This window comes from Carlito syrichta, unplaced genomic scaffold (genome assembly GCF_000164805.1).
Source record: "Carlito syrichta isolate Samal-C Ts95f unplaced genomic scaffold, Tarsius_syrichta-2.0.1 Scaffold314075, whole genome shotgun sequence".
Taxonomy (NCBI): domain Eukaryota; kingdom Metazoa; phylum Chordata; class Mammalia; order Primates; family Tarsiidae; genus Carlito; species Carlito syrichta.
In genome coordinates, this window is record NW_007258171.1 from 123,974 (window position 1) to 142,385 (window position 18,412).

The 18,412-nt window shown below is 55.0% G+C and overlaps 1 protein-coding gene and 1 pseudogene across 3 annotated transcripts; one reads left to right on the plus strand and one right to left on the minus strand.

Annotated features, from left to right (window-relative positions):
• Nucleotides 1-1,146: 1,146 nt before the first annotated feature.
• On the minus strand, nt 1,147-8,030 carry LOC103273515 (annotated as a pseudogene). 2 transcript variants are annotated; one of them, XR_002482710.1, is made up of 2 exons: nt 7,246-8,030; nt 1,147-1,161 (listed from the first exon to the last, which is right to left on the minus strand). The product of XR_002482710.1 is annotated as a cofilin-1 pseudogene, transcript variant X1 (transcript). The 2 variants fall into 2 exon arrangements; XR_002482711.1 differs by lacking the exon at nt 1,147-1,161 and adding an exon at nt 6,923-7,237 and having other exon boundaries at nt 7,361-8,018.
• Nucleotides 8,031-12,899: 4,869 nt separating this feature from the next.
• LOC103273522 (alpha-1B-glycoprotein-like) lies at nt 12,900-17,107 on the plus strand. Its single transcript, XM_008070959.2, has 7 exons — nt 12,900-12,933; nt 13,008-13,043; nt 13,134-13,403; nt 13,760-14,032; nt 14,297-14,593; nt 15,529-15,825; nt 16,530-17,107. Exons 1-7 carry the CDS (start codon nt 12,900-12,902, stop codon nt 17,105-17,107), a joined length of 1,785 nt encoding a protein of 594 aa, XP_008069150.2.
• The last annotated feature ends 1,305 nt before the right edge of the window (nt 17,108-18,412 follow it).

An 18,412-nucleotide genomic window follows, 5' to 3' on the forward strand; every position in this document is an offset into this window, starting at 1 on the left:
GGTGAACCCAGAGATGTCCACAACTCACTCCAGGTGGAATCATCCCCCTAGAGTGGGATGCTTCTTTCCCATATGAATGCATATCTCTGTGTATGATTCCAGTTTCTCCCTGAAATTCACCCTCCACGCTCATTCCAGAGACACGCCCTCAGCCCCCACTCCAGAAGCAGGCTCACTAGGGCTGGGTGTTGCCGGGGCATTCTGCCTTCCATTCTGCCCATTTGACCCCACACTTACTGGGAGGGCAGAGAGAATGCTTGCCTGCATCACATGGCTCAGTTTGGGGTCTGGGTCTTGTCTCCAGCTGGGCTTCCCACGTGTGACCTTGGACTCCAAAGCAAAGCCCTGGAGAAGCCCTGAGGAAGGGAAGAGGTACAGGCCTCTGAGGGTACCTGGGTGCCTGGCTCTCTGTTTCTTTCCATGTCTTGTGCAAGGCCATGGAAGCCCTTTACTGTGTACCTGGCCCAGTGGTCACTTTACATCTTCCATGCTCTATGATACTCACAGCAGGTGTACATGGACACCATCCACATCCCAGTTATTGGAGACTTTCCATGGCATGAGTACTGTATCTCCTTCACCTGCCTTTGCCAAGGCTGTGCCAAGGCAAGCCCCTCTGGCGGGGGGTGGTCAGAGCTCCCCAGCCTGGGCAGCCAAAGGGAAGGGACTGAAGTCAGCCTCAGAGGGCTCCCAGGAATTCACCCTGGGAGAGACTCAACTTAGTGTCTCCACCCTCCACAGCCCCCCAAAGACCCCTAATCCAGGAATCACCCACCAAGGGCTTAAAGCCCTCTGCTCTGGGGAAAGCTGTGTAATGCAGGCCCAGTCCACTGTGTCCTCCAGACAGTGGTCTCTTGGAAGCCCTCCTCAATCATGAGGAGAGGCAGAACGGGCCCTGCCCTGCCTCTAGGGGTAGAATCCAGTCTCCTGGGACTCTTTCTGTAGGAATCACCTGAGTTGCAGCTCTGGTGTTCTTTTATGGTCAGTCAGTGATGGTCAGTCAGGTGTGGTCAGGAGACACAGGAGAGGCTCAGGAAAACATTTATTATGCTCACAGATCTAGAACTGGGGCACAGCACAGGATGAAGGGCCACACAAGAAAGCTCCAGCATCTGTCAGGAGGCAGAAGGGGTAGGAGCAAGGCGACAGTTGAAGCCAGAGCTTTTGTTGGGGTTTTCAAGGGAAAGGCAAGGCAGGCGGAGCTAACAGCTTAAATTGGCCTCAACCTGCTGGGCTCAGGTGATCCTTCCACCTCAGCCTTCCAAGTAGCTGGAACCACAGGCTCACGCCACCATGTCTGGCTAATATTTTGATTTATTGTAGAGACAAGGTCTTGTCATGTTGCTCTGGTCTCGAACAGTTGAGCTCAGGCAATCCTCTTGCCTCTGCCTCCCAAAGTGCTGGGATTACAGGTGAGAGCCACTGTGCTCAGACTTCATTCCTTTTTATGGCTGAATAATGTTCCATTACTTGGATATGCAGACCCGCATTTTATTTATCCCTTTATCAGTTGATGGGCATTTTGGCTTGTTTCCACTTTTTCACTTTTTTTTTTTTAATCGCAGTCTCACTCTGTCACCCAGGTTGGAGTGCAGTGGCATGTGTTCATGGCCACGGCAGCCTCAACTTGTTGGGCTCAGGCAAAACTAAAAAAGAAAGAAAGAAAAGAACAATAGGGGGTGCTCATAGGCAAATGGGGACAGTTTTGCTTGCTGTAGAGATGTTGCCGGGGGAAAGAGCTGCTGGAGAGGCAGATGTGGCCTTAGCACCATGGAAGCCTTCCCACCTTCATCTTCTCTCCCTGAGGGGTCTGGCCTACATGGCCACCCATGTCCTGGACCGTTCTGGTGGGACCTGGACGGAGGCCTGGTGTGGACACTACCTGATTAACAGTCCTGCCGGATTGCCCCTGTTGTGTGAGAGGGGAGGGGGCAGGGGGAGTGGGTAAGCCAAGTGGGCCAGGGTTCAGGTCCAGGTGATCGCTTCCAGGCTCCTGGAATGGGGGTAGGTCCATTCTCTTCCTCACAAACAGAGTCCCCATCTCCCTGGTAATCAGGTTGGGCAAGGCCAGGCAAAGAGACTCAAGGGAGGCCCTGAGGGTGGCTAGTGCTGGTGAAGTGGGTGGCTTTTAGCCTTTCCACATCCTGGCATACAGCCCCACTTGGCACCTTCCTGTGGGGCCAAGTGTGGGGATGGGTGTGCGACACATTTGGGACAGGCCCAGAGTGCTCTCTGGGTGAGGCAGTGTTCCTGAGTCACAAGTTAGAACCTGGCAAAGTGAGCCAAGGTCTGGCTGGGCATGGTTTCCTGTGCCACACTGAGGCTGACCTTGGTTTTCTGCTCCAGGTTGAAGAAGGCATAGGGCAACCAAGGCCACCAACAACATGGTGGGGGTAATGGCTGCCCACCCACTGGTGTTAACACCCTGAGACTCGCCTGTTTGGGGTTCTCTGTGTTCTCCAAGGCTTTCGCCCTCTTTCCCATTTCAGGCCACAGAGGTGAGAAGGAACCCCCAGGACATGGACCTTGCATTGGCTGCAGAGGAAGGCCAAGGACCCTGGACTGTGCTGAACCCACGCGAGGGGCCTCTCTGACAGGGCTGTGTCTGTAGGCGGGGCATGGGAAGAGCCATAGAGGCCCCGAGGTTGGGTGCCAGGGGTTCAGCAGCAGCATGCCACAGTGGGGGTCACAGCAGGCCAGGGGGGGCCGGGTGGGGAGCTGGAACCTGCCAGAGTGACCCTGTAGACCCTCCCTGGGGCTGCTGGCACTGGCAGTGCTGCAGGCCCTCAGCCAGAGCTCCCACCTGACAAGCCCCAGGCATCTACACGAGTTGCGCCACGCCCTGACCCAAGCTGCCCTGAGCAGGAGGTCGTGGAGCTCCTGGCCATACACCGGCACCACGGCGTCTGGTGTAAAGGTGTTGGCGCTGACCCTCTCTCTGTGGGATGTGCAGGACTGCGATGGGCGCAGAACGCCCAGACTGGAAAGACAGTGCCTGTGATGGGCCCTGTTGGCAACCCGGGCTGACTGGGGACACAGGTGGTGGCCCGTGGTCGAGGAGGGGGTTCACAGGGTAGAGGTGGCACTTTGTGCTCCAGTGAGGGGTGCATCGGCACTGAGGGGCAAGAATCGGGGGTGCCAGCCCGTCTCCTTTGGGAGCCACTTCAACCAGAGATCTGGGCTTGGGCGGCTCCCAAAAGCTTCCTCCCCTGTCTTCCCTGACCCAGCTAGAAGCCAGGTTGCACAAGGATTCTCTGTCCCAGGCCTTGCTCTGGGGCCCCGAGGGTGGCAGGAGGCCTGGGGCAGAGGTTGGGGCAGACCCGCATCCTGGCTCAGCTGCTCCCTCTCACGCCACCCCTCTCTCCTGCTATAGCTTTCTCCTGCACCACTGTGGCTGGGATCTTTTTTATTTATTTTTATTATTATTATTTTTTGAGTTGAAGCATCACTCTATTGCCCAGGCTGGAGTGCAGTGGCACGCCCACAGCCACTGCAGCCTTGACCTGCTGGGCTCACGCGATCCTTCCACCTCAGCTTTCCATGTATCTGGAACTATAGGTGTGTGCCACCATGACTGGCTAATTTTTTGATTTATTGTAGAGACAAGGTCTCATCATTTTGCCCAGGCTGGTGTTGAACCCATGGGTTCAGGCAATCTTGTTGCCTCCGCTTCCCAAAGTGCTGGGATTACAGGCATGAGCCTGCGCGCCCGGTGTGGGATTCTTTTTAAGGATGAACCTTCCCAGCTTGAAACACCTCTGGCTCCTTGTGGACCCATCATCGTGTCCATGGCCTTTGTTGGCGTAGTCTCTGTGTCCTGCTCTCTCAATGAAGGGATCTCAGATCCGAATCCTGGACCACTTGGCTCCTGTCGCTGGGTGCTGAGAGAGATGGCCCACACGATGATATGAATGGTGAGGGGCAGATCAGTAGCCTGAGGAGGTGGGGTGAGGCTGGTAGAGTGGGGTACACCAACCCCCTGAGGGCATTGTGGTGCCAACTATGTCCCCCCCGTGCCCATGTCCAGCTTTCACCCTGGCCGCAGGTTGAGGCTGGCTGATCACCTGTGCAGCCAGCCTCTTCCCATCCTGAGCATGTTTCTCTGAGCCTCTCTCTGACCCTTCCCTAGCCTGTGGCCACAGCACTATCCTCTCGGAGGGGGTGGGCACCTGCCCTTTCTAGCACTAGACAGACCCTCTCTGGAAGGCGGTGGGTTTATGTCTCGTGGGGAACTTCTCTGACATGTGTGCGGGGCAAGTCCCCCCCCCACCAGGAGGGGCTCTTGGAGGGGGGCTGCCCTAACAAGCTCTGGATCCCTAGGCTCTTCTCCAAGGTGGATCCCTAGCATGCAGGCCAGAATGGTCAGGTCACCCTGCCAGGGGCTCTGATCTCCTCCCAAGGCCATGAGTTTCTCAGTCTCCCCCTCCTACCAGATGCCAGGGCGTCTTCCCCACTCGCCCCTTCACGTGTACTGACTGGCTGTGCTTTTCCCTTCAGCTCCTGAGCCTCTTGACGGTAAGCGGCAGCCTCAGGCTTGCATCTGTGAGGGGTGAAGGAGGGGCGTGGGGGGCTATAATCCTGCCTCTGAGGACCTTCCTACCAGGAAGGCCTCTTTTCATCCTTGTGCCCCGAGGGGATCCTCAGGGACAGCCAGAAGTAGCCCGAGGACTCTGCAGTTGGGATCCCAGCCCAGCAGTTGACTGCCTGCCTGGGTCTACCACAAGGGTTACTGAGCATTGCTTTGCATATTTTTGAATGGGGTGCTTTGCACAGACTCCTTCACCCTCATCCTGACTGCTGAGGTGGGAGGCCCTGAGCCGGCCCCAGGAAAGAGGGGAGGAGGCTGGCACAGAAAGCACAGGAACCTCATTGGGATGGGGTAGGATGGTGCCAGTCTGATGGGAGGGGTGACCTGTGGGGCAGAGGGAGCTGTTTTGGCTGGAGTCAGGCAGCAAGTGACCCCAACTAGGTATTTTGAGAGAATTGGTTGCTTAGCTTTGAAAGACTGGAAGAACACGGGGAATATTTAGATAGATCAGAGATTCCTAACTGAACCTCTAGAACTGGGGGTGCAAAAAAGAAGTGGCCTTACCAGAACCTAGGAGCTGGACAGAGGGGCTTGGACATCTGAGAAAGTTGAACCATGGCTGACTGAGGGGGCACAGGAGAGAGAAAGCTCTGCTCAGAAATCAAGAGCTCAGCATTCTTTTTTTTTTTCTGAGTTGGATTCTCACTCTGTTGCCCAGGCTGGAGTGCAGTGGTATGCATGCTCACAGCCACCACAACCTCTACCTTCTGGGCTCAGGTGATCCTTCTGCCTTAGCCTTCCAAGTAGGTGGAACTACAGGCATGCACCACCATGCCTGGCTAATTTTTGTTTGTTTGTTTGTTTTGGGGGTTTTTTTGAGTTGGAGTCACACTCTGTCACCCAGACCGGAGTGCAGTGGCCGCTCAACCTGCTGGGTTTCAGCAATCCTTCCGCCTCAACCTTCCAAGTAGCTGGAACTACAGGTGTGTGCTACCACGCCTGGTTAATTTTTTTGATTTATTGTAGAGATGAGGTCTCACCAAGTTGCCCAGGTGGGTCTTGAATTCGTGGGCTCAGGCAATTCACTCACCTCAGCCTCCCAAAGTGCTGGGATTACAGGCTGAGCCACCAAGCCTGGCTGCTAATTGCCCATGGGCTCAGGCTATTCTCCCACCTCAGCCTCCCAAAGTGCTGGGATTATAAGCAGGAGCCACTGGACCTGGCCGAGCTCAGCATTCTTATTTGCCCCAGATAAATTGGAGTTGTACAAGATCCAGTGGCCTGGTTGGATCTTCTGGGTCGTAGGGCCCAAGTGATCGTTTGCTTTGTATACAGGACCAGCTATGTGGACTTCTCTTGTTCTGAGTCCCACACAAAACACATAGAATTGAAGACGGTAAATAGATTGGAGAAGCACACTTGAGTATATATGTTGTGTCCAAAACCCAGGGACTCACCTAGCACTGATTCTTCTTTCTTAGTGGTAGTGCATATCACAACAATTGGTCTTGTTTTTATTCTTAATTTTTATTTTGTAGAGACAGGGTCTCAGTATGTTATCCAGGCTGGTTTCAAACTCCTGGCCTCAAGCAATTCTCCTGCCTTGGCCTCCCAAAGTGCTGGGATTAACAGGCATGAGCCACCCCATCTAGCCCTTGTCTTTTTTCTTAGGAGGGGCTATCCCAGCAAGCTCCAAACTGAGAGACTCTTCACTGAGGAGGTGGGTCTGACATGCATCTAACTTACTTAGTCACTTAACATACCTGCTGCTTTGTGTTCATGACATTCTATGAGCTCATCATCCATGTAGTGGATGGGCATGATATTCTGTGGAAAGTCAGGATGATCAACGTCTCTGCAGATTATGACAGAATCATGAAATTACAGACTTAGCCCAGAGGCTAGCTGTGAAGGTATACTGTTGTCCTTGTCAGGAAAAAAGAAGACAATTCTGGTGGTCCTTGCATATCGGTAGAGAAAAAACATTCACCAGGTCAATAGCTGTGAAAGAGCAAATCTTCAGTCTCTCAAGTTTTCCCCAGCCTCTCTCCCCAGCAGAAGCTGCCCTTCCTTCCCTGAGGTTAAAGCATTCTGACTACTCCCCACTATTGTTACTGCTGCCAATGGTGGTAAATGCACATCTCATCTCTGGCAGTTAGGCCCTGTCATTTGAGCTCTGTCACGCCCAAAGAGTGGCCATTTCAATGGTAGCATCTCCTAGGGCCATACTGGCCTATGAAGGACAGCCACTACAGCAACTTTCTGGGGTGCAGGTACCCCTCTGACTAATATATTTCCTGAATTTTTTATACCAAGAATATCCTGTGTGTGTGCATGTGTGATATTGCTCATGATAAACCCACTTCAACACTTCCTGTATTCTTTTTTTTTTGTTTTTTTGTCTTTTTTAATCGAAAGTCCCTTACTGGTCCTGCTTACATGAATGGCCATGACCAAGGGAAAAGGGAGAGGAACCAGCCGGCATGGGGAGGGGTCATCTCCACAACATTCCATTTGTACACAGAACTAAACAGACAAGCACAGAGTCACTATGCAGTTAGAAGTTGGCAGCACGGAAAGGGAGAGGAACAGGTGGGGAGTGAGGGTTTTGTTAAAAAAAATACAGCGCCCCCCCCAAACTGGGGTGCCCATGGGGAACTTGGTCTACTTCAACCCAAGAGGAATCAAGATCAAAGGCAGTTAGGGAAGGCCAGAACCGTCAGGGATGGAGGGAGGGAAATCCAGGGGGTGCGGGGAATGTTTGGCAACTGGGGCGAAGGGATTGCCCTCCCCCTGCTGGGATCCCCCCATCCCCTCCGGTCTGGCAGGGAGGGGGCAGCCTGCAACCCCCGAGAGCAGGTCTGGGGCTGCCAGATGCTCTAGGCAGGGCACCAGAAGGGGCTCACAAAGGCTTGCCCTCCAGGGAGATGACGGCACTGCCCCCCAGTTTCTCTGCCAGGGTGCAGCGATCCTTGACCTCCTCATAGTAGTTTGCTTGTAATTCATGCTTGATTCCTGTCAGCTTCTTCTTGATGGCGTCCTTGGAGCTGGCATAAATCATTTTACTCTTAAGGGGTGCACACTCAGGAGCCCAGAAGATAAACACCAGGTCCTCCTTCTTGCTCTCCTTGGTCTCATAAGTTGTGTCATAGAGGGCATGGCGGCAGTCCTTGTCTGGCAGCATCTTGACAAAGGTGGCGTAGGGGTCATCGACAGTCTGGCCTATGTCACCTACCAGGATCTCCTTGCCCTCCTCCAGGATGATGTTCTTCTTGTCCTCACTCAAGCAGAAGAGCACCGCCTTCTCGCGCTTCTTCACCTCCTCTGGTGTGGAAGACTTGCGCACCTTCATGTCATTGAACAACTTGATGATGCCATCAGAGAGAGCCACACCAGAGGCCATGTTTCCGGAAGCAAGGAGGAGAGGTGGCGAGGAGAGCCAGAGAATAGGACGGCACTGCCACTGCTGCCGGCACCCGACTGAACGCGGCCTCTCCTGGCCCCTTCCCACTTCCTGTATTCTTAAGCCTTTGGGTTCCTTGCTCCAAATTACACTGGGGGAATTCTGGCAATTCAACTCTATTGAATTTGGGCTACCACTGAGTCCAGGTCTTAGTCAAACAAACTCAACATCCTTCAAGCCACACAAGCTAACACTCTAAATCCAATCTTTGTAAGTTGTACATATAGTTAAATTTGATCTAGTCCACTGTTGGTCACATCCTTCTTGATCAAATACTTTTATATGCCATCCCTCATATTTGTTCTCCACGTTTATGCCAATTACATGAATAAAACCTTGCAATTATTTTGGAATATAATAGTACCCTTCCGGGTCAGATTTTACACTTGTCCATTTAAAGCATGCCTGACTCACTTGAGGTCTGGGGCAGAAAGGTTGTTGGAGGAAACGGAGGCCCCTTACAAAGCAGCTGCATGGTTTACAGCCATCACCCAGCTTTCAGACCTAGGTCTGTTCCCAGACACAGTGCCCCTCAATTGAAGGGTGGGCCAATCCCTTTAAAGAGAAGACCAGGCCAGCCACAAGCATGGACTGTAGACCTCCCTCAAAGGGTCTGATGCCATTTCCCCAAGGTGAAGGTGGGGGCAGGAAATACCAGATCTTTCCCAGATTGAGAGAGACTGGCTCTGAGTTGAGGCTAGTCTCCAAACACTCTGTGGTCCACTAGACAAAGCAGGATTTTATGGCCCACGTTTGTTTCCTGCTGGGTTCATTGTGTGTGTATACCACTTTGGTTATTTCCATGTGGAAAGGATGGATGATTGGAAGAGACGGACTCAGCAAGTGGTGGTATCACTGTTGTGCCAGATCCCCAAAGACCCTCAAAGGGAAGGCACTGTGAGGCCAGAGAGATGACTTGGAGACACAGATGAGACACAGGCTTTATTTAGAAACTTAGTACGGAGAAGGTGGTCCAGGGGTGACTGGCTGGACAGAAAAAAACCGCTCCCAATTCTAAAAGACACAGGAGTCATACAACATTTTACATAGAGCAGAGTGCAGGATTAAGCATATAAAGAGTGGAGTTTCCAGTGTGCAAGTGCAGTGTAAGAATATGCTTATACATAGGTCGCATATATACAAATGGCTGCAATTTCTTTGTAGGGGTAGGGTTATTATTTTTTTTTTCATTATCATAAACTAAAGGTGAACTGAAGGTAATAAAAGGTTATGGGCAATGATCCAGATGTGCCCGATCTTGTCTGAACCAACCCAGGGGCCGACTGCCTCAAGGAAGGGGGCATGAGAAAATTTACTCCGCAGAGGACCAGGATGTGGTCAGCAGGCAGAAGGACACCTTACCCACAGCCTCAGCAGGACCTGCGTGCCCAGGTATGGAGCCTGAGGGGAAGGAGACATCCCATGTTGGCCACCCCAGGACCCCTCCCCAGGCTCCAGCCCTCTGTTTGGGGCCATAGCCAGGGTGTGCTCATGTTGTCATTGCATGTATGTTGCCCTCCATCACCACATTGGCTCTTTGCCCCATAGAATTTGCCCCATAGGTGTCATTAAAGTAGAAGAGCCCAAGCAAAAACCCCTAGAACATCCCCACTCTGCTAGGATGCCAAGCCAGAAGCAAGACAACATCCCTGGGGAAGTTGCAAAGATAAGTGCCACTATCAAGGACCTTACAGCTGCAGGCTGGCAATTCTCACCACATACCTTTCTACTCAACTGGCCTGTGCAGAAGACGGATCGATCCTGGAGTAACAATGGATTCCTGAGCCATGACTCCAATTGCAGCTGCTGATCCAAATGTGTTACCTTGACTAGGGCAGGCTAGCACAACTCCTGGTGCAAGTGTGACAAGATTCTGATCTGCCTCTGAATTCACACAACCCCTTTCCAAGCCTCAGTGCCGCTCCTTGCCCTAACTCTCACAGGTGTCACTTCGTGGATCTAAGAATTCATTGTAGGTTGTAATTCTGTAATCCATGCAATTAAGGTCTGTTTCAGTTTCTGCTATATTGGCTCTTTGCAAGAAGTCAGAAATTCCTTTGGGGCTGGCCCAGAAGCTCCCTGGTTCTCTGTGTCTTGAGCTAAGTATTTAAATTCCTGAGCTTGTCATTTCATTTCATTTCTTTTTTTGAGTTGGAGTCTCACCCTGTCATCTAGGCTGGAGTGCAGTGGCATGCTCACAGCCACCCCAGTGTCAACCTGCTGGGCTCCGGCGATCCATCGGCTTCAGCCTTCCAAGTAGCTGGATCTACAGGCATGTGCTACCATGCCTGACTAATTTTTTAATTTTATTTTAGTGTAGAGATGAGGTCTCGCCAAGTTGCCTGGGCTGTTCTTGAACCCATGGACTTAGGCAATTTCCTCACCTTGGCCTCCCAAAGTGCTGGAATTACAGGCTTGAGCCATCATGCCTGGCCTAGCTTGTCATTTCTTTCAGCAAGTTCCAGCACAGTCACAGGCAGCCAACCCACCCCACAGTCCATGTGGTCCCCACTGCTGTCATCAGCTGCTCAGGGCAGTGGCCACATGGTCTCCCAAGGTGCTGGCTTCAGCCGACACTTCACCTAAAGTAACCACAGGTGATGGTTTAGACATGATGCCAAGACACACCATGGACTTCTAGTGCTCTACTCTATTGACAAAAAGCTCAGCACTGTTCCAGACTGAGATCGGGACCAAATCAATCCCAGAGTCCCGTTTTTATGGATCTGTCTCTTGGGACCCTTCTTGATGCCAAGTACCATATCATATTGGGGTCAAGTCAGGAAATAGAAACCATACTAGATATCTCAAGCAGAGAGGATGTAAGTTAGGGACCTGGTTATGAAGACTTTGCAAGGTTCAGAGAGCAAAAGTGGGACGTTGCAGAAACTCAGAGGTTAATATTTGCAGGAAACAGCTGCCACCCAGAGGGCTGGGGGAACCTGAGGGCTGGGGCTGGAAGTGCCAAGAGAAACTCGAAGGCCCCCACCCCTGGACTTTCAGCCCCCTCTCTGCAAACCTGTGACTAAACCATGCCCCTGGCTGCCTGGGAAGCCCCACCACCAATGAGCTGAGAGGTTCTGCCACAATTAGGTGGTCTGACCTTAAGTTCTGTGCACACCCTGAGGTCTTCTCTGGCTTGGCCACCCATCCTTGTCTGGGTGCTCCAGGCCTGGTGATGCCCACAGGCCTCAGCACTTGGTTGTCTCTTCTGCAAAGGATGCATCCTCCCCCCACCCACCTGGACACACAGCCTCCTTCCAGGTGCTGACTCTGAGCAGGATGCAGGGCACACAGATGGCGCTCAGCATAGTGGAAAGGAAGCCACACACGGGAGTCTCCCCAGCGCCCCATTCCCACTCAGCAGAAGCCAAAACCCTGCAGTGCCCACCAGGCCCAGCATCACTGATCTCTTGACCACTCCCTGCCCCTCGCCACCTGTGTTCCTTCCTTTCTAGTTTTGTTGTTCAGTCTCACCCTCAGCCTTGGCTCTGTCTGTTCTCTCTACTCAGGACCAGTTATCTGCAGGGCTCAACCTCATGACTGCATTCAAAATCTCTGCTGCCCAAGAAACCTTCCCTGACCCTCAGGTGCCATGCGGCTCCTCTGGCCCCAGGCCCCATCACGTTGTCAAGTTCATGTTTTTCCTTGCACCTGCCCTCTGCTTTCTCTGTCTCCCTGGAAACCAGGATCCATTCAAGCAGGGCCTGAATGTATGTTTTCCCACTGTCTTCGTTGTGTGGGCTCATGGTAGATGCTCGATAAAAGCTTATGGAATGGATGGGTGAGGAGGAATACGGTGGGAGGTGAGGGTGGGAATTTTCCCTCACAACAGGAGGCCACAGGGAGGAAGAAGGCCACAAGGGTGGGTTATGGCGTGAGGGGAAGCAGTGGGAAGGTGGAGTTATGGCCTGGCACAGGCCACAACCCCATGAGGGGCAACAAGGAATTCAGGGAACCGCACACAACCCTAGCACATGTCATGTCAAGGGTCAAGTGGGAAGCGCAATCTGAGTTGAATGACCTAGTGCAAATCTGACTCCAGATCCATGGTGGGCGGGTCTCACAGAATCCACCAGTGATACTGAAGGAACCTCAGCTCCCAGGAAGAGCAAGGATGCACCTCCAGACAGTCAACATCACAACAACTACAGGAAATCCGAACACAGGCAACCCCACCTTTGTGTCCCACATGGGGTGCTGTCTGGTGGGAGGGGCCATGTAAGCTTCTGTGTTGGCCCTGACACTGCGCCCTTGACCTTAGTAGCTCTAGGGGTGGGCAAGGGAGGACTCAGTGTCCCTCCTGGAAAAGAATCCCAGCCCTGACCCAAGGATAGGCCAATTTTATGATTTCTTTATCATTCATTACTGATTTTTTTTTCCAGTTGGAGTCACTCTGTTGCCCAGGCTTGAGTGCAGTGGCACGTTCACAGCCACCACAGCCTCAATCTGCTGGACTCAGGCGATCCTTCCACCTCAGTCTTCCAAGTAGCTGGAAGCACAGGCATGCACCACCACACCTGGCTAATAGTTTTTATTTATTGTAGTGACGAGGCTCACCATGTCGCCTGGCCTGGTCTCGAAACCACAGGCTCAGGAAATCCTCTCGCCTCCACCTCCCAAAGTCCTGGGATGACAGGCATGAGCCGCCATGTCCGGACTCATTACTAATTTTGTTTACTAATTACCCATGATTATTGATGATCATTGTTCCTGGGAATCCCAGGGCTCTCTTCAGGCTCAGAGTTTCGCCCTTTGTCCCCACCCCTCGCAAGTCCTGCCCCTGATGTTTGGGAAAGACAAATAAGGGAAAAGGTCAATGCCTGCCATGCTTCACCCCCTGCACTCAGGTCTTATAATCCAGACACCCACCCCAACACTCACTGGCAGCCAAAGTGAGCCACCATCATGTCCACATTCACGGCCTGCCTGATGCTCTGGGGTGAGGTATCTGGGACCTGGGTCCCCTAGGGTTCCAGGGGTGGAATGGGGGCCTCACAGGTGCTGTCTCTGCAGGTCTCATCTTGGGCCCAGTGTCAGATGCAGCCACATGTAAGTACAGAACTGGGGTCTGGGGGTGGAGGCCCAGGTGGTGGGTAAGCCCCTAGCATGGCACCAAACTAAACTGGCCACCCCTCACAGATTTCGATACCCGGCCTAGCCTGTGGACTGAACCCAAATCGTGGCAAGATCCCAAGACATACATGTTGCTGACATGCCAGGCCCGCCTGGCAACCCCTGACTTTCAGCTGTTCAAGAACGGGGTATCCCTGGATGTCGTGCACCTCAACTCATCTGCCAATAAGCACCAGTTCCTACTGGCAGGTGACACCCAGGGACGCTACCGCTGCCGCTCAGGCATGTCTGGAGGATGGACTGGGTTGAGCAACCTCCTGGAGTTGACGTGGACAAGTGAGCAGAGTGGGGAGGAGGTGGTGGAGAGGGGCTCATGGGGGTGTCCATTCCTATGATGATAGCTCTAAGCCTCTGTTTCCTCATCTGTCAAATGGGGATGACATTTGTCCTGACCCCAGAGGACAGTGAGGAATAAGTGATTAAGAGTCCATCAGGCCAGCATGCCCTACCACCCCTAACCACTTCTTCCTCTTGCTGTACACCCAGTTCCCACCAGTCCCCGCCCCTTTCCCCCACGGATGCCCTCCATCCCTGTCTCCCTCACATTTTCATGAGTGTGGGGCCCAGGTTCTGGGAAGCCATTAGGTCTCCTGATTCACGCAGAACACTCAACACTCTTGCCTCCCCCACAGTGTCCTTTCCCCCACCCTGGCTCTCAGCGGAGCCAGTGTCCTGGATCACACCCGGCCTGAACACCAAACTGGTGTGCCACGGGGGACTGCGGGGTGTGACCTTTACTCTGAGGCGGGAAGGCGACAACAAGTTTCTGGAGGCGGCTGAGGCCAGAGAGGACGTGAAGGCTACCTTCCCTGTCCACCAGGGTGGCAACTATAGCTGCAGCTACCAGACCCAGGTAGCAGGCATTCCTGCAGTGTCCAGCGCCACCGTGACCATCAAGGAGCTGGGTGACTATTGTACCCTCTCATTGGGCTTCTGGGGGAGAAGGATCCTGGAGGGCAGAGCCAGGCTGACCTTGTCCTCCACCCTGAGTTCCCATGCCCAGGACCAGGCCCCAGAACTGCCCACAGTTGCCAGGGCCTGATGGTTGCCCAAAGAGAGAAGGGGGCTTCCAGGCTGCCACCCAGAGGGCAGAGATCTGAGAAAGGGCAGAGGGTGGCTCTGGCAGGATAAGAGGCCTGGGTGTGGCAGCCCTGACCCTTATCTTGCAGCTATGCCACCCCCGCCCCAGCTGAGAACAAAGAGGGAGTCTTCAGGCATCCTGAGCCCCGGCCAGCACACCACCCTCGTCTGCGTGGCACCCCGGAGCGGCGTGCTCTTCCAGCTGCGGCGGGCGGACAGGGAGTTGCAGGTGCCCATGAGCAGCACCACCCCGGGCCGCGTCTTCTTCCACCTGGACGCGCTGGCCTCGGGGGACAATGATAAATACACCTGCCGCTACCGACCGGTTGGCGAGCCTGATGCCTGGTCCGAGGACAGTGCTCCGGTGGAGCTGACTGTCAGCGACGGTGAGGGCGCTGGGCAGGTACGGGAGTGGGGCGAGGGTCGGTCCTAACTCACCCGCCCGGCCTGTTTCCTCAGTCACAAATGGCGCAGTGGCTTGGCAACCTCGAGACCCCATGCCATCAGTGGGGCAACAGGCAGGTCTGGCCTGGACCACATGGAGCCGCCTGCCAAAAGCCCCCAGGCTGTGGCTGCTCCTCCATCTGTGCGCCTAGAACTCGGTGATACTTGGTCAACTCAGCACCGGATTGTGAGCCCCACGTCCAGCGAGTTCACAGGCCTCCGGTGCAGGGCGCGCGTTGGGGTGTTGCCCGGCAGATGCTTGTGGGTGAATCCACGGCTGAGCGTCCATCGAGCATGAGGCATCAGGCCACAGACAAAACGTGTTCCCCTTCGCAGAGGTTTCTTTTTTTTTTTTTTTTTTTTGAGTTGGAGTCTCACTCTGTCGCTCAGACGAGTGCAGTGGCCGCTCCCAGTCACCGCAGCCTCGCCTGCTGGGTTCCAGAATCCTTCCGCCTCAGCCTTCCGAGTAGCCGAAATTACAGGCATGCGCTACCACGCCCGGCTAATTTTTTGATTTATTGTAGAGATGAGGTCTCGCCAGATTGCCCAGGCGGGTCTCGAACCCGCTGGCTCAGGCAATCCACTCACCTCAACCTCCCAAAGGCGCGGGATTACTGGCTGAGCCACCGAGCCCGGCTCGCAGAGGTTTCTGTACACAAGCAAAATAAGAAACAGTGAAGGGGTGTGCGTGAGACGTGCAGTAAGCAGCCGGCGGGTGGTCCGGGTGTGAGTAGCGCGGTCCTAGAGGGTCTGCTGAGTGGGGAAACCGACCAATCCTTTCGGGTAGAAGGCTCGACCACGGCCAAGGCCGCAAGGCTGGGCCAGCGTGGGGTCCGAGCCGCCCAGGTCCCGGTCAGCCCGCGTCCTCCCCCTGCAGAGACGCTGCCGGCGCCCATACTCTCGGCGAAGCCCGCCAGTCGCAGCCCCGAGCCCGGCACGCGCGTGCAGCTGCGGTGCCTGGCGCCCCGTGACAGGGTGCGCTTCGCCCTGGTGCGCGAGGACGCGGGCGGGCGCCGGGTGCACCGTCTGCAGAGCCCCGCGGGGACCGAGGCCGACTTCGAGCTGCGCGACGTCTCGGTGGCCGACTCGGCCAACTACAGCTGCGTCTACGTGGACCTGCTGCCGCCGTTCGCGGGGTCGGCGCCCAGCGCGCCCTGGGAGCTGCTCGTGGACGGTGAGCGGGCGCGGTCGCTTTCCTCGGGGCCTAAGGCAGAGCCCAGGCCTTGGTTCTGCCCCATGGCCTCCTGCGGGTGTGGGGGTTCGGCGACCAGGGGTCCTAGACACGCCTCGAATTTATCTTATCTCCCACGGGATGAGCTTGTTGACCTCATTAGCGTCGTGGTCCAGAGCTTGGAGACTGGACCCAGTTTCCTGATTCAATCCCCCCTGACTTTGCATCTGTGCTTCAGTTTCTCTGTGCTACATGCATGTCAGTTGTTGCCCCATTGGATTTTGACCCCCACTTCCTGCCAGGCCCGGTCCTCCACAGGTTAATGTGTGGCTCTCCCCAGCCCCCGCCGCCCTGGGGTCTGTTTGTCCCTCCTGTTTCCTCACCAAGGTCCCCGGGTGCAGAGGCCACACAGGGCAGTGGGCACGTCCCGCCTCCAGACCTCTGGCCACGCCCTCCGCGGTAACGCTGTTTCCCATGGCCAGTCCTTCCCTTCGAGTCCTGAGGGCCTGACGCTGGGACCCCAGGGCGACTCAGAGCACACTGTAGTCGGGGGACTCCGAGGTCCTGGGCGAAGGGTGCGGCGAACTGGGCACTGGGGAACAGGAGATGCCGGTGGGGATGGCCGGGTTTGGGGGGCGGGCGGCCATCGTGGGACCAGACACGGAGGAGCGGGGCTGGGCTTCACCTCAAGGTGCCCGCTCCGCCAGGACCCCCTCCCAGGCCGCAGCTCCAGCCCCTGTGGAGCGGGGCGGTGACCCCGGGCAGAGACGCTGTTCTGCGCTGCGAGGGCCCCATCGCCGACGTCACCTTCGAGCTGCTTCGGGCGGGGGACACGGAGCCCTCGGCCATGCTCATACCCGGCGGGTCCTCGGCGGACCTGGTGCTGGTCTATGTGGGGCCCCAGCACGCCGGCAACTACAGCTGCCGATACCGCTCCTCGTGGCCCATCCCCTTCGAGTCGGAGCTCAGCGCCCCCGTGGAGCTACGAGTGGCAGGTGATGCTTCCCTGCTCGGCCTCCTGGCCTCCTCAGGGCTGTGCCCTCCGCCAGGTGCTCCCTCGCCTGCTCTCCACCCGGGCGGTGTTGGTGGCCTGGGGAGGGCAGCTGGGGAATCAGGCCCAAAGACCCGGGGCAGCAGTTGCACGGGTGGGGTGGGGGCCCTGCAGGCTGCGAAGACAAAGCTTGGCTGGCAGCCCCCAAGCCGCTTCCCTCCTCCGCTGCAGGGCAGAGGCACGGGACTCCTCTCCTCCCATTTCCTTTCTTTTCACCCTCCTCTAGAAAGCTGATCCAGCTGTGGAGCAGATGCTGATGGCATCCTCGGGAAGACCTGGGACTCTGGACGGGCCCCCTCCCCTCCTGTGCAGCTGGATGCTTCCTTCCTGGGCTGGAGGGCTCTCCCCCTTTTTTCCTGGAATTAATAAATGGAATCAATAGAGATTTGTTTAAAATGTGTTTGACCAGTGTATCCGGAGCACCCCTGGACTCCCAGGGCTGAGTGGGCTGGGATCCTGGGTCCTGACAGCCATGGGCTCTGGGTGGATGCTGAGGGTGGAGGACTGGCTCTGAAGCCCTTGTTCTCCAAGACCTCTTTTCTCTGCTCCCTTCCACCACACTGTCTCCTACTCCCCACGCACCCCTGCCTGTTCCCAGCAGGTTTGGACAGGTAAATAAAGGCTCGGGACCTATCCAGCTCTTCTTTGACCCTGTCAGCCCCTACACACGGGAAGATCAGTGAGACTGCATTTCATGGCATCCTCCCAGTCTCCAGGAGGCAGGGCTGGGTTGTTCCAGGCCTCCCACATCAGAACTTGAAGCTGTGGCAGTGTCTGGGTTCCTCTCTATGCTTTCCCGTTGTCTCCCTGCTCTGAGCCCCTTTGTCCCACCTGACACCCTCCCGGACCATTTCCTAGTCCCTGCCTCAAGTCCTGGCACACAGTAGGTGTGTATTAGTATTTTCAACCAACACTTGATCAGTTGTGACGTGTGTGTGTGTGTGTGTGTGTGTGTGTGTGTGTGTGTGTGTGTGAGAGTTGGAGCCTCTAGTGCAGTAGCATGCTCAAAGCCACCCCAGCGTAAACTTGCTGGTCTCTGGCGATCCTTCTGCCTCAGCCTTCCAAGTAGCCAGAACTAAAGGTGTGTGCTACCATGCCTGGCTAATTTTTAAAATTTTATTGTAGAGATGAAGTCTCGCCAAGTTGCCCAGCCTGTTCTCAAACCCACAGACTCAGGCAATCCACTTGCCTCGGCCTCCCAAAGTGCTGGAATTACAGGCTGAGCCACCAAGCCTGTCCAATCAATTATGATTTTCAAGGAATTTGCCCAGTGGTCTGATTTACTGCCATAGAGATATCTAATTTAGCCAGGTGTGGTGGTGCATGCCTGTAGTTCCAGCTACTTGGGAAGCTGAGGTGGAAGGATTGCCTGAGTACAGCAGGTCGAAGCTGTGGTGGCTGAAAGCATGCCACTGCACTCCAGCCTGGGTGACAGATTAAGACTCTTACTCCAAAAAATAAATAAAATTTCAAATTATTCTAAGAAGTAATTAAGTTTGGTCTTGTTCAGTTTTTCCTGTGCCTGGGTTTCATTTGCTA

Excerpts from the sequence above, each read along its gene's own strand:
- LOC103273522 (XM_008070959.2), top strand. The coding sequence starts at position 12,900 with ATGTCCACATTCACGGCCTGCCTGATGCTCTGGG. Across the intron at positions 14,594-15,528 it reads GGAGCTGACTGTCAGCGACG|AGACGCTGCCGGCGCCCATA; the intron begins GTGAGGGCGCTG and ends CTCCCCCTGCAG. Across the intron at positions 15,826-16,529 it reads CTGGGAGCTGCTCGTGGACG|GACCCCCTCCCAGGCCGCAG; the intron begins GTGAGCGGGCGC and ends CCGCTCCGCCAG.